The sequence below is a fragment of the Corvus hawaiiensis genome, chromosome 25 (assembly GCF_020740725.1).
Source record: "Corvus hawaiiensis isolate bCorHaw1 chromosome 25, bCorHaw1.pri.cur, whole genome shotgun sequence".
NCBI classification, from domain to species: domain Eukaryota; kingdom Metazoa; phylum Chordata; class Aves; order Passeriformes; family Corvidae; genus Corvus; species Corvus hawaiiensis.
The window spans coordinates 1,981,414-1,995,674 of record NC_063237.1 but is presented as its reverse complement, the minus strand read 5'-3'; the positions used below and the strand labels follow the sequence as shown (position 1 = coordinate 1,995,674).

The 14,261-nt window shown below is 46.8% G+C and overlaps 1 protein-coding gene across 3 annotated transcripts in view; it reads right to left on the bottom strand.

Annotated features, from left to right (window-relative positions):
• The window catches only part of CDON (cell adhesion associated, oncogene regulated), a 53,508-nt gene that overhangs the window by 5,344 nt on the left and 33,903 nt on the right, over positions 1 to 14,261 (bottom strand). For all 3 annotated transcript variants that reach the window (XM_048328826.1, XM_048328827.1, XM_048328825.1), the window contains exons 11-18: positions 12,667 to 12,795; positions 11,156 to 11,362; positions 10,338 to 10,519; positions 9,043 to 9,148; positions 5,681 to 5,803; positions 4,027 to 4,254; positions 2,727 to 3,001; positions 341 to 420 (exon numbers count right to left, since the gene is read on the bottom strand). In XM_048328826.1, coding sequence (XP_048184783.1) covers positions 341 to 420; positions 2,727 to 3,001; positions 4,027 to 4,254; positions 5,681 to 5,803; positions 9,043 to 9,148; positions 10,338 to 10,519; positions 11,156 to 11,362; positions 12,667 to 12,795 — 1,330 coding nt within the window. The remainder of the gene's footprint in view (positions 1 to 340; positions 421 to 2,726; positions 3,002 to 4,026; positions 4,255 to 5,680; positions 5,804 to 9,042; positions 9,149 to 10,337; positions 10,520 to 11,155; positions 11,363 to 12,666; positions 12,796 to 14,261) is intronic.

Below are 14,261 nucleotides of genomic sequence, written 5' to 3'. Positions count from 1 at the left end.
TAAAATATGGACAACCAATTAAATCCGATTTGACAAGCTCCATATGGAATGATTCTGTTATCTCAAAACTAAAGAAAACACAGGAAATAAGGACTCTTTTAAAATCCAGTGCCCAACCTGCCTAGAGAGCATCAGAGGAGCACAGTGAGCTCTGGGGGTTTAACAACTTGTTTTATTCTATCCGACGAACAATCCTCAACTGCTCTCCAGGTCATCCACGGAGCTCCTCGTGTCAGCCAGGACTCCAGCCCTCAGCTTTTGCCAGCCCCAGCTCCACCCCAGCACGGAGAGTGAGGGCTGCTCTCCAGGCAGGTTCTGCCTTCGTGCAGGTATTCCTCACCTGTTATTGTTCCGACAATTCCGGCAGCTGATGCACTCCGAGGGGTCAGCCTGCGGCACTGTCGTGTACATCCCACCACCCTGCAGCAGGAAGGATTAATAACAAACAATCAGAAATCAAATCACTATTTGAACACCCAGGAGCTCTTTGACTCAGTTTCCCCACTCCGATCACATTATCGATGCCCTGCTCTGGGCTGTACGTGGCATGGCAACACTGAGCGATTGTCCAAAGGCCAGGGAGGGCTTTGCCAGTGTGTGTGTCAGGGAAAAGTAAATAACTGCAGCTTAGACAAGTATGTGGTCATTTCCCTGGTCTGTTTTCAGCTTAATACGCTGAGGCTTAATTTAATAAACACACTGTAAATATATTTATTTTTAACGCTGATGACAGACACGAAAGTGAATTGCTGTTCATTAGCACACAAGGCTTGTTTAGGGAGACAGAAGATTAAATTTGGAGGGCTGATGTCACACACAAACCCATCCCACTTTCCTGTAATTACTCCGATTAGATCAGTTTACTTCACTACACTGATTTTTGAACCGTTTCATATTTGTACAGATGGGGTAATTCCTCAGCCAGCAATGACTCCGGGTGAGAGGGATTTTGTGTTGTTGGTTTTGGCTAACGGGGCCATTACAAGCCAGTTGAAATGCCCAGATTAACACATACCTCATTGTTAGGGACCAGGCAGACAGTGATGCGGGAGCCACTCCAATTGCAGAGCCAGGCTTCCGCGCCGGCCTCCAGGAGGGAGCCAGGCTGGGAATGCTCACCTGGCTTTTGGCAGTTCAAGTGGTAGGGAACTTCTAGCAATCCCTATTTTTGCAAAAATGGAGCTTATCCTGAAGTTTTTGAGGGATAGGGAGCACTGAGGAAATGCCTGATTAGTCTTGATTGCCATCCTGGCCAGTTTCTCCCTTCCTCATTTAGCCCAATCATTGAAACAATAAAGAGCGACCTAACGAGGATCAGAACATCCTGTTCCCCTGCGTAGCCTCGCCCACGTGCCAGTCCCAGCCCTGCTCCACGGGCAGAGATCGTGTGACATCGCGTGACTCAAACTTTCTGCAACAGGGAGTGGGGAAAGAAAAACTCAACCCTGTCACCTGTTCCCAGCAAGACAGCGGCGTTGGGTGGACACCTCATGGCACAGAGGAGCTCCAAGACCTGTGTCATCACACATGTATTTCCTTCTTTCCCCCACAAAAAATAAAAATAGGAGGGACAAAACATCAATGCAAACTCCCAGGCTTTCTCCCGGGCGAGCTTTTGAGCACTGCAGATGTTCCCTTCCTGAGGGCTCGGAGACTTTTGGAGAGTTTCACCCGTTGGGAGGTCGGACAGGTCAAAAAACTCCAGTTTGGGTCTTGGTTGCTCTTGAAAACAACCAAAAGTGGGCACTTCTTGCTACATGGGTAGGCCAAGGACAGAACGGGGTGAAGAACTGACTGGTCTGGGCTCAGACTGGAGGGAACTGAAGTGGCAACTACTGTGCAAGTGCTAATTTGTTGTTCAATAAAATGAAGTGCTTGTGCTCAATTACCAACACAAACAATAGACCCGTTTTTTTTCTCCAGAAACAGCATGGGTTATTCAGACTTTTGAACTTTTTCTTTCAGTTTTCCTGGGCAATGTTCACAGTTTTGAGTAAGTTTAGTAAGTTTGAATGCAAGCCATCTGTTTCCATAGACAATAATGAAATCATTATTCTCTCTTGGAAACAGGACACGTTTCAGCAAATGAAGTATTTTTCCACAGCATACAAAGGCTGGATCGCAGACTGAAATTAGTTTTTAATTTTATTTTCAATTTCAAAACAAAAACCGAGCCTGTCTCAACAGTCACAAACAGGAGACTGAAAAAAAAAGCAGCGTTATTGCACTGCTGCAGCTCAGGATGTATGGGGCACTTCATTCCACGGAACCTCCTGCGCCATTCGTGCTTTGCCATAATTAATAGCATTGCTCAGAGTTACAGATCTGAAACAGGTGGGGGAAAAACGGGTGATCCATAAAGCTGCAGAATAAGCAGCTATAATTAAATGTATTTAACTTGGAGATTGAGAAATACCATATGTACAAGTAAAGTATCTCAGCCCAGCACTGAGGCATTCTCAGAGCTTACATGCTGTTAGGAGGAGGGTAGAGGCAGATTTCCCAGAGTAAGTGGAATTCTTGCCGTCATCTGATATTCTCAAATGAAAACCATGATGTTTGTATCACAAATATCAGCCCAGTTGCTTCCTCTGGGATAAGGAATTCAGTGGAACTGGCTGGTATCAATGGATGAGTATTCCCCCACCCAAATTAAGTCTGCTTCCACAGCCCCTGAATAAACCCCAGGGTCCGGGCTGAGCCTCCCACCCGGTGTAGGACCTTACATTCACGAGGTGATGGGGATGTTCGTAGTCCACGTGTGTTCTGGACAGGGAATTGGTGTGCCCTGGGTACCGTCCTGCTCCTCCTCCGCTCAGGATCCCATTGACACCATTGGCGACTTTATGATGGACGTGGGGACAGCCGTTGCTGAGGCCGTTGCTGAGGAAGTTTCCGTGGATGCTGCCATTGACCCGGCTCGTCCCCGGTAAGGTCGTGTACTCAATCATTTGCCCGTTGAGATCTGCCCCTTGGTAGAGATAGCCAGGAGGGTCGTATTCTGCAAAAGACATTACTGCTGAGAGCACTTTTATTGCTAAATGAGAAGCTAAACAAGCATCCTTAAAAAGTAAACTCCTTTTTTCTTTCTCCAGCTTTTGTGAACTAACTCTGATATCCACAGATATTGTGCTTAGCACACAAATGTAGACATGGAAAACAGCCACAGCCTGGAGAGCAGACCAGAAATGTTGGTCTGGAAGGGCTTGGCTGATGTCAATCACTACAAGAGCGTCCTAAAACCAACAGCTCCTCTGCTATATCTGCTATAAGCTGCTTCCAGAAGATCTCTCTGGGCTGCAGCTGAAGACACTATCTGATCTTGCAAGGAGTTTTGTTTCATTTCTCTCTGTAGATTAAAGGCATTTAAAAATCACCACAGTCTGTGGCAAGAGCAAGGCTGATTTATGTACAAGGAGCAGAGAAGGCCGGTGCAGAGATTCTGCTGGCTCCAGGTTGCTGGAGGGTACCGAGCACCTTGCAAAGCTCCTGCTCCAGGCTCCTGCTCTCTAATGAAGAGGTTTTCCTTATCAACACCTCTGGAAGACTTGGCCATTCAATGCCATCTCATTGTGCAGGGACTAAGAGGTAACAAGGGACTTGTCCTAGAGCTGCAAGTTCTCTTTCTTTCCAGATGCACTCAAGAAAGAGAGAGATCCAGGGTTTAACTCTCCACATTTCAACAAGTGCTTACGATTACACACATTCTGCCTCTGCGATCATCAGAGACCTATGCAAGGGCTTAGACACAAACCGCAGAAACTTTGTCCAGGCCTTTCCCACACCACCCCCTGGGTGAAATTGCAGCACAATCCCCCAGGGACACATCAGGACAGGGAGCATCAGTGTGAAGAAATGGAGACATTGTTGCTCTTAAAAACCTAAGTTTGCACCTAAGGCACACCTGGAAGTACAAGTCTCTACAGAAACGCCAGCTGGCTCCTAACAGGAAACTGCTTCCCATCCATAAAACGCAGCATAGACGTTCCTAGTTTTACTCTGGAAAGGGAACCAGCCCCCACTCACTCTGCAGGGCGTTCTGCTGGCGGTTCTTCCACAGGCACATGGCAATGAAGACGATGAGGATGAGGACCATGACCCCCAGGACGCAGCCCACGATCAGGTACAGCATGTCGCTGCTGCGCACGGGGCCGCTGGCGGGCACGGCCCCGCTGCCCCCGGCCCGCTCGGGGGGGTTCGGTGGCGTGCTCAGGTCCTTCACTGGATCTTCAGATGCTCCCGGAGTGCGTTTCACTGGATGGGCAGAGACAAGTACGTGTACATCCTCTAAATGCATTTTCTAAAGGTGTTTTTTCACTATGAAATGAAAATAATTACTGCTGAGTCCCAATGCCTCACAAAGAAAGCTTCCAAGTCAATATTAAAGCCTACAATGAGAATGCCAACTCCTATTGGGTAATAACTATTTGCCTTGGAAAATGGTGATTATCCTCACCCGCTCTTTGAGGTCACTGGAACTTTAACGAGCCGCTCGAGGTACCCATGGCTGCAACTGCTCGAACTCTCAACTTGAAAGAGCATAAATCTTTCCACTTCTGAGGTCAGGGAAAACCACAACACACATTTCTCTCGCCCAGGCGCTGCCAGGTGACCTACTCTTATCTGATGTGAACCCTGCTAACCCCCTTTCCAAACCACACGGTTGAAGATCAACCAAGAGACGAACAGAAAATCACTGAAAATGAGATGCTAGCTTAACCCAGGAATTGCATTTATGTTAGTTTCCAGTACACCCCAGTTCAGATTTATTCCATTTGACACTAAAGACCTAAAAGAGGTGCCTGGCTTAGGAGTGAAGCTGATCAGAGAGACACAAGCACCTCCATGTAGGTATGTTGGATAAGCTGGATCACCCTTATAAGCCTGGGGGAGATAAATTTTACAGAAGAGGCAGTGTGAATGACAGATTACATCTCGCCCATTTTAAAATTAGAGAAGAAAGTTATATTCCTTGCAGGAGGGAGACCAACTGTGTGTGCAGCCTTGAAGCCCTGCAGCTCCTACTCCTTCCTTCAAAGGTTTCACTACTCACTTTGCTGAATTTTGATGCTTCCGTTCCCAGAGGGCTTTTTTCTTTTTTTTTTTTTCAAACATTTTTTCATAGCACTGCATTTGAAGTTTACTGTCTGCATTTTCCCTTTACAGCCTTACTTGGTTTTAGAGATTAAAGGAGACAGGAATTCTTCGCAAAATAAATGTGACTGCCATATCTGACACTTCCCGAGAACAGTACAAACTTTGTGCCAGAGGCATGCAGGATTAGGGATGGAGGCAGCCAACACAGCCATCAATTGCTGTGGTCTGCACTTATACAACGTGTCACAGAGCCCTGAAGACATAAAACAGACATACAAATCAATTCTGTCATCTTCAGGCACAGGGTTGTCTCCCAAGCAGAGGCCATCAGCACCGCAGAGGCAGCAGCACTATCTCTGAGGGCAGGCAAAGCTGCAGAGCTCTGCTGAGAGCCTCGGGAGTGCAACGGATCACTTTCCATATGTTCAAAACAATCCCAGCTTCGGAAGACAAAACAATCCTCCGAAACATTCCAGAAAATTATGGTCATCCTTGCAGCTGACTTTAGTGCTGCACAAAATGTTCCCCCCCCGTGGATCTTTCACATCCCAAACGCCACCTCGGCTCGGCCCCGCAGCCTCACCTTTGGTCTCGCAGATCATCACGTTGCTGTACTCGCTCTCCCCCCCCTCGTTATAGCACTGCATCTTAATGTCATAAGAAGTTTCAGGCTGCAGGTGATTTATCAGGTGCCACTGCTTTGTACCTGTTGTGGGGAGAAAAAGTAAATCGACTGCAGTTCAGTTACTCACAGGAGCCAGAATTATGGATGAGTGCATTGCAGGGTCCTTCCCTACCAAATGCAGGGGCACTGCAGCTTGTCTTGCTAGCACAAAAATCTTTAGTAACAGTTTATGGACTTAGCTGAAACCATGGTCTACAAGTGGCACCCCTGCTCATGGCAGAGGGTTGGAACTAGATGATCTTTAAGGTCCCTTCCAACCCAGATTATTCCATGACTCTCTAAGACTTGTGTTATCTTGTGAAATTGATTATTAGAAGGACATTTTGATGAATTAAAGGGAGGTTTTTTTCAGTACTTTCAACTAATTTTTTTAAGAAAGTCTTTCTCTACAAAAGCCAGAACTCACTAAACTCAAAACCCAGACATCTGAGTGCCCACACAAGGGCCTTTAAACTCAACAGCAGCCCTGTTGGTTAGGGGGCTTTCTGTGCACCCTAAACATGGAACTGCCAAAGGGATGGGTTTAGGGTGGATTATGCTGACTATTTACAGTACACTGGGCAAATAACAAGGAAAAGTGGCACAGGAAGCTTGGGCCAAGGGAAGAACTTGGCTGTGAGCAGACCTTCTCTGCTGCCCTCGAGGTGCGAGGTACCACTGCAGCCATCGGTGTCCCGCAGGAAGGACACGTCTGGGTTGCTCACTTTGGCCGAAACCGCAAATAATTGAACGTGCATTTTATGAACCATCCTGGGAACGAAGGCTGTCCCGGTGCCACTGCCCCCGTGGAGCTCGAGCCCCAGCCAAGCAATCTTCTCTAATAGGACGGTTTTGTCATCTCTGGCCTCTGGCCAGCATTTCATTTAGACACCCTCCTGAAGTACTGAGCACTTCAGGATAAATCATTCCCAGTTTTTACTTTCACGGGCTTGTGACAAATTTTACTGAACAGCGACCTTTTTTTTTCCTCTTTTTTTTTTTTTTTTTTTTTTTTTTAAGGAGTTTAATTAACTGTTTGAGTGCTCTTAATCCCTCTTGGAAAATACCACCTTGAACTGTTTCCACTGTTTCTAAGGAACTGTCTACCACCTACTGATTTAAGCATTAATAAAAAGACTCGGGCGTGCTCGGCGGGCAGGGGCTGTCACCGTGACGCTGCTCAAACTCCTCCGGGACCCAGCCCAGCTCCAGACCCTCTGCCCGGCCCCAGTAGGGTGGGGGATACCCAGGAGGGCCCCTCCGGACAAGGGGCTGCCCCGCACAGTTCGTGTCCAGCTCTGGCCTGCTGCACGTCCCAGTGAGGGTGGACAAGCCCTGGCTGAAGCTGGAACCGCCTTTCCCTAAATCGCACGTTTTCCCAAGATTCAGACTCGCTTTTCCCGGCGCCCCCACCCCCAAGCATTCCTTTCGGTAATTACTACACCAGGTTTTAGGTTTCCGCTTCAAACCATTAGTGGAACTGGAATCAGTACAGGCACTTTAACTGTCCTCTTCGTGCACCATTAGCAAGGGAAAACATTTAAACAACTGACATCAGACTGCATTTACATTTAAAATTCAATCTCCACAATCCTCGAAACAGAGAAATTCAGACCAGAAACAGACAAATGCAGGACAGGGGTGATTTTTTTGCTTTTGCTTAAAGCGGCTGAGAGATACGGAGGAGCCATCAGAGTCAAGCTTTTTGCTTGTTTTTTCCTTCAAATAAAATCTGATTTTGCCTGTAGCAGCATTTATAAGGGGGAAAAAAAAGGTTTCTACAGAGTTTTGAATGTCTCGAAAGACAAGACTTAACAGGAAGCGGTGAGGAAAGCCTGCGGCAAGCACTTAGCTAGCACAGGCATCACAACACTTTTTCCACAACTCATGCAGTCATTTCAAGATAAAATTCCCTGTCAAAAACCAGATTAATTCAAAGGTAACAGAGGGGGGAAAAAGGGAAGAACAAGTGATTTATGGCAAAAATACCTTAAGTCACATGTTCCTCTACATATTTCACATCAAGTGCTTCCAATCACAACTTAATTGAAAATAGTTCTCTCTCCTTTTTTTCCCCCTCCTGAAAAGCTAATTTAGGGGAGCACAGTAAAGAAAAGTTGAAGTTTAAATCTTTCCACCAAGTGATTTCTGTTGCAGGCTCTGGCAGAGCGGAGCAGCTGCTAATGGTTTCAGACTGCCACAAAGAGTTCAATACACACACGCTCGGAAAAAAAACCCGAAACAAGCTAATTTCACAGCACAGTGGAGCCCACTTAAACAACTAACTGCTCAGTGTATAAGATTTATAAACACACAAGTTCTGTCTAGCAAAGGCTAAAATACATTTGCAGATGAAGGTGCAGCCTGCACAAGGTTCTTTAAAGCCTCTGAGCTCAAACTCTGGATCTTTAATAGCTTTATAGTGTGCAAAAGCTTATGTCATGCATCAAAGTACTATGTGCAGTATTGTCTGGCAGGGGAAAATTTTCAAAATAAAGGCCCATTCCTCTTGTAACTGAATAAATGAGGGGGAAAAAAATAATTAACGTCATCGAGCCAGAATGAGATCACTGCATTTGCTCAGCCCGAGCAATAAGGACATTAAATAATATATTTTTAAAAGGGTTTTCCACTTCTGGACTAATATAGACATTATCTAATAACTTCTTCCAGGAAAAAGATGATCTAATGTGCACAGGGGAAAAAAATAACTTGATTAAAAGGTAGAATGAAGCACAAACATACCTGCATTTGCAGAGTGCTACAGCACTTGAGGCTAAAAGCAACTTCCTTATAGCAGGAGAAGTGATTAGGCAAAGTAAGAGGAGAGAAGGGCAATTACACACGAGGTACGACCAGCTTAGAAAGTCCATGCTGGGGTAAATAATTTTAAAAGCCAGCTAGTTGTTAATACAGTCTGTAACCCAGATGTTTTTATCCTGGGTTAAACCTCATTTACACTGCTTTCTCTTTATACAACTTGAAGCTACACCAGTTTAAATAGACCTTCATTAAGGATTTGCAGCTGTCTAACAAGCCAGACCTAAGCCCAGCATTTAGTTCTCAAGCTTCCACGTCAAAGAGGCTTCAGCAGGAAGAAACCAGCTCACGTGTGGGCAAAACCTGACGTTAGGTGGTTGAGATAGCTCCTCCTGTGAGATATATTGTCAAGACTTTGCTTGGGAAAAGCAGTTTAGATTTCATATAAACACAGCCAACATGGCTACAGGGTGTCCTTCCCCATGGAGCAGCGCTCCAAGCACGCGTGCCCGGCACCGTACCGTCCACAATATCCCGCTTGTAGTCGCTGTCGTTGTCGCTGTCTGTAGGCCGGTAGTAGATGTAAAATCCTTGGATGGGTGTGTTGTTGTTGCTTGATGTGATGTACTGCAAAAGAATTTTAAAAGACTGCATGAGAGGAGAAAAAATTTAACTGAGTCCTGCTGAGTTGTCATCACCGAGTATGTCATGCTCTGGAAATATGAATATTTTTAATAAAGTTGTGCAAGAAAAGGTAACTGAACTCCTTGGAGTAGCCAGAGAGTGGGATGGGGACAAGAGACTAAGCTTGGGCTGACACTTTCTTCCCACATCACTTCCCAAACCCTCAGTTAGGGTTTGACAATGCACAGCCTGAAAATCTGCATGATTAATGGAAATGGAAAAGTTAAAACCATAAAACTCTTCAGAAAGAGTTAAGGTCACTCTAAAAATCAGCTCAGAATCTTTTACTTTAAGTTATGCAGTCTCCTGAGGAACTAGAGGTTATTTTAAGTTTATTATCCTTAACATCTCTTAAGGCTGAGCTAGCAGAGCAAACTAACACTGGGAACTCTACACATTAAATCCTCCAAAGTATACCAGGGGGTTAGATTTCAAAACAAGAGCAAAGAATTTCTGTGGGTTTCAATAAGGACTTTAAAGTACTTGTTTACAATAGACGAGGTAACAGGGGAAAGGAAAATGTTTCTCTAACGTGAAACCTCCACTGGATGTGAGGGAGGACGGCGGGTTTGAAACACACTCCCAGCCACCCCAGCCTGGATTGACAAAAGCAGCAGGAATTGCAGGAAACGGAGCCAACTCACAACTCATGGCATGAAGGGGCTTGGGACAGAGTTAAGCCCACTGGTGCCTCTGATATGTCTGTGCCAGAGCAGGTGGACTGGGGTGGCTGCAGCCCCTCACTGGAGCTGCCGGTTGGGCACATCTGGCGTAACCCGAGGAGAGGTGTGTGGGGTCGCCAGGGAACCAGAAGGGGAGTGGGGTGGAGGGAAGCTGGGAGATGGTGCAAAAGGCAACAGACAACTGACAGGGCTGCCTCCGAGTGGGAAAAAGGGTCTGGAAATGGGGGGGCAAAGGGCTCGAGAGGCACATGTCCCACTAAGTCCCCCAGTTCTACCATACGGACATGAAGTGTCTCAGCCCCATCCTAGGAACACGATCACGTCCAGGACTCAGGGGGAGGAAAACCACCACTCACCACTCTGCAAACAGCTCCTAATGCTCCACTTTGAGCAGCCCCAGCAGTACAAATTGTACAGGGAAGAGAAGAACGGGAGACTGTTATACCCACCGTCCACTTCAGCATGATCTGGGTGTCGCTGATGGCTTCGGTGTAGGCGATGTGCGGCCCGGCGATGGGCCGGCTGGAGAAGCGGCTGGTGAATCCGGCCACTTGGTACGGGCGCGACGCGGCGCTCCGGGGGCTCTCCCCGTAGTTGTTCACTGCGATCACTCGGAACCTATACATTTCTCCTTTTAAGGGAAAGAGTGGAAGAAAGAAGCCCTCGTAGCAAAACAAGTGCTAGAAAGAGGATTCAAGGAGAGACTAAACGGATTAGGAAGTACTTTTTGCACAACATCCAGTTAGAAAAAGCAGAGGAGGCCTTGCCACAGACTGATGTGGAGATGTAAACAGCTTCTAGAAGTCACTCAAGGAAAATCCAAAGGGTATTGTACACACAGATGCAGATGCCTCCATCAGTCAGGAAGTCCCTAAACTGGTGGGCTCTGAGAAGATGCTTCAAAGGATCCCTATCCACTCCCTTTTCTCTTGTGCTTTCTGCCTGAGTTTTCAGGGTTGGACACTGGAAGAAGTCAGGACAGATGTTTTTCCATTAATGTATTTTTCTCCACATTCTGAGTGTTCACTAGAAGGACAATTAAGTTAAAAATAGCAGTGATACACAACCCTCCTCTCCACATGAACAAGTATTAAATTATGGTGGGGTTTTTTCCACTTGGAAAGCCAGAAATCAACTTGAATTCATGTAACAAGCTCCTAGGCCATACACAAAACCCAAACCTAATCGAGCAGAAACGGGGTAATCCAAGCAGAAGTTAAAACGAAAAAAACGAGGAGCTGCAGTAATGAAAGACCATTTCTAATACCTGGCTCCAAGTTCCGAACTTCCACAGACAGCTTGGAAGGAGAGATGTTGCCAGCTGCGACGAGCCAGTCGCTGTTGCGGCCCAGGCGTTTGTACTCCACTTTGAAGGCAGTGATGGGGGAGCCCCCGTTGGCACGGGGGATCCACGTGACGTAGACGGATGATTCCGATGCCGTGGATATCGTGGGTCGGTCGGGAGCTTCTGGAACTGAAATGGGAAATTTGGTTACGAGAGGATTAGAGTCAGCCGAAATTTAATTTTCGGGAACAACAGATTAGACTCGTTGCTGATTACATTGGATTTCCCGTATTAGCAAGGAGAATCTTAAATCCTCCTGAAATCACCACTGCCCTTACTCTGCTGGAAAGGATGGATGATGAGCAGACAACAGAGGAATTGATTATCTTATCGATACAATATTAAAAAATTATATGGCATTGCACTATTCCAACCACTTCTACATGGAAACAGACACATACACTAAGTGAACAGGAAAAACATGGCTATTATTTTCAAGCTCTCAAAACTCCCCCAGACCCAATGAAACTTCAACCCATCCACATTAACCAGTGCTGGAGAAATGAGAAGGAAGAGTGAACAAAGCATGCACCAGGATATACTTACAGAACTCACTGAAGTTACAGGCAGCAGCGGGACAGAGAGAAGGGAAAGAGGGGCGTTAGTAAATCTGGTTGTAAGAGCTGTGAGGCTTTACTAAACCAGCCTGGATTCATGAACCTGGAGCTGGTGCTGAGGAGTGGAGCAAGGAGCAGCAGGTTGGCAGCTCTGGGGCATGAAGCAGCTGAGCATTTGCAGCCAGGCACGAGTAAGGCTCCTCTGACACTCAGTGCTGCCACAAGCACGCAACGCTCGGCTCCTCGCCTGTGTTATTAAACCTCTCCACTCACCTTTGGCTTTACCCCAAATTTTAGATACCTTTGAGATTTCAGCCCCTGAGTAAATCTGCCTGAACCAGACCAAGGAGTTCAAAGGCTGGGGGGCGGGGGGGTGAGAAAAAGGACTACAAACGTGCTCTTTTCACTGGAAACCAGGCCAAACGTCACACCTACTGGGAAGCACTTGTATCTCCTCACCATCAGAAATAAGCCTATCCCTGGGAAGCCACGGGAGAACATTCAGAACAGACACCATGCACTTTTGAGAACTTAAAGCTCTGACACAGCCATTTCCCATTTCCCCCTCTTCCCCTGGCTCTTTCTCAGTGGAAGGAAAGAGAAAAACAAAGTATTTAGCAAAAAGAAACCGCAGGTTTAAAAACATGCAGCAAGAACATGGGTTGTAAGTGAAAATTCTCTTGTTTTTTTGAGAGCCACCCATGCAGGCAGCAGCATCCTTGGAAATATCCTGTGTAACAGAGCAGCCTCAGAATAAACAGGAAATAGAGGAGGCAATACAAGCACCTGGAGCTGTCATAAACACAGGTTAACTCAGATGCAGCTCTTTGCAATACAACTTTTAGCACCCGAATCACAAACCATCCACGCTCCTACCTCCACTGTGGCGAGACAGGTCCGGAAGGATGACACCGAAATTATTTGTGCCTTCAGGAACAATGGGATGTTTAGGGATTCCTGCAGGTGGAGATGGAGCCTGTGTGTTTTTCGAGGATGACGTTCTTTCTAAGAAGATTTGACAGACAGTACATCAGTGTAGGGCCTGTATAAGGAAATGCTGTTTGTCAATGCTCACTATACGCTCACTCTACTCGCTACAGTGCTGCCCTGGCTCCACATCCCAAGCTGAACAGTCAGGATAGCAATCAGGGAGGTTCACTGGGAGAGCAAGTGAGATTTTCCACACCAGCCCAGGGCCTCTGCTGTGGGTGAATGACTGTCCATTTGCAGTACTGACATCCACAGCGCTTAGTGGAGATGCCACCAGCTCCTGCCTGTGCTGCTGAGCCCACTCATCACACCACCACCAGGTGATGAAATCCCTGTCTAGAGAAGGAGTAAAAATGCTGTGGAAGCAGCTGGAGCCAGCACACCAGGCTGAGAGGGCTTTTGACCTGTGGCAGTAGGGGTAGCAGTACTGACTCCTCCAAGTTTGCCAGGGATTGAGCACAGGACAGTGAACAAGAAGCACCATCTGGGTTTAATATGATGGGCTGTGACAAGTGGCTTTGCTGGTGTGAAGTTTCCTCAGTCCCCCAGTGAGCTGGGAGGATTGATAGGAGGAGGAACATGAGCACGAACACTAGGATGTCTTTTATGGAAAAGTATGGGTGGAATGGGATTTTGCCACAGTTTGATACAATACCGTGGGGTAACCTGACTCGTGGAGAAAGGTGGGGTGGAAGAATGTGCAGCCTGTGATGATAAAGGGAGGAGGCGTAGGGCAAAAAATCAGGTAAGTGTGGGGTTTTCTATGGAGACAAATCCCCAGGCTCCTTCTCCAAGGGTCTGTGCAAGGAAGAGGACAGCTCAGAACAGGCTGGGGATGACTGTGGCCCCTCAGAATGGTGTTTGGCCTCATGGTAGGACACAGCCTATGAAGGGGGAGCAGAAGAACTCCTGTGTTAGAGGTTTCTTTGTGTAAGTCTTAATAAAATTTTAAGCTATCCTGTCCTTCACAGAATTCCAGAAGGGTTTGAGCTGGAAGAGACCTTTAAGCTCATGTTGTTCCACCCCCATGGGCAGGGACACCTTCCACGATCCCAGGTTGCTCCAAGCCCCATCCAACCTGGCCTTGGACGCTTCCAGTGATGGGGCAGCTGCAACTTCTCTGGGCACCCTGTGCCAGGGCCTCACCACTCTCACCGGGAAGAATTTATTCCAAATATCCTATCTAACCCTGCCCTCTGTCACATAAAAGCCATTCTTGGACAGTAGTATGAAAAATATCTACTTGTTTGTGTGCTAAAGAGCACAGGCACCAGTGTCCAAGCTTGAAAGAAAAAAATGCTCTAATTAGAAATGTAGTGCTTGTTGCTGTCTGCACACAACTATCAGAACATCTGGCTCGTGGTGAGCAGAGATTGTCACTGAGGCGTCTGCAAAGCAAACCAGGAGCAGCTTTGTAGATACATGAAAATTCGATGGTGCAGAGTTTCTTCTGTGATTCTCTGAAAAACCTCAACAGGGAC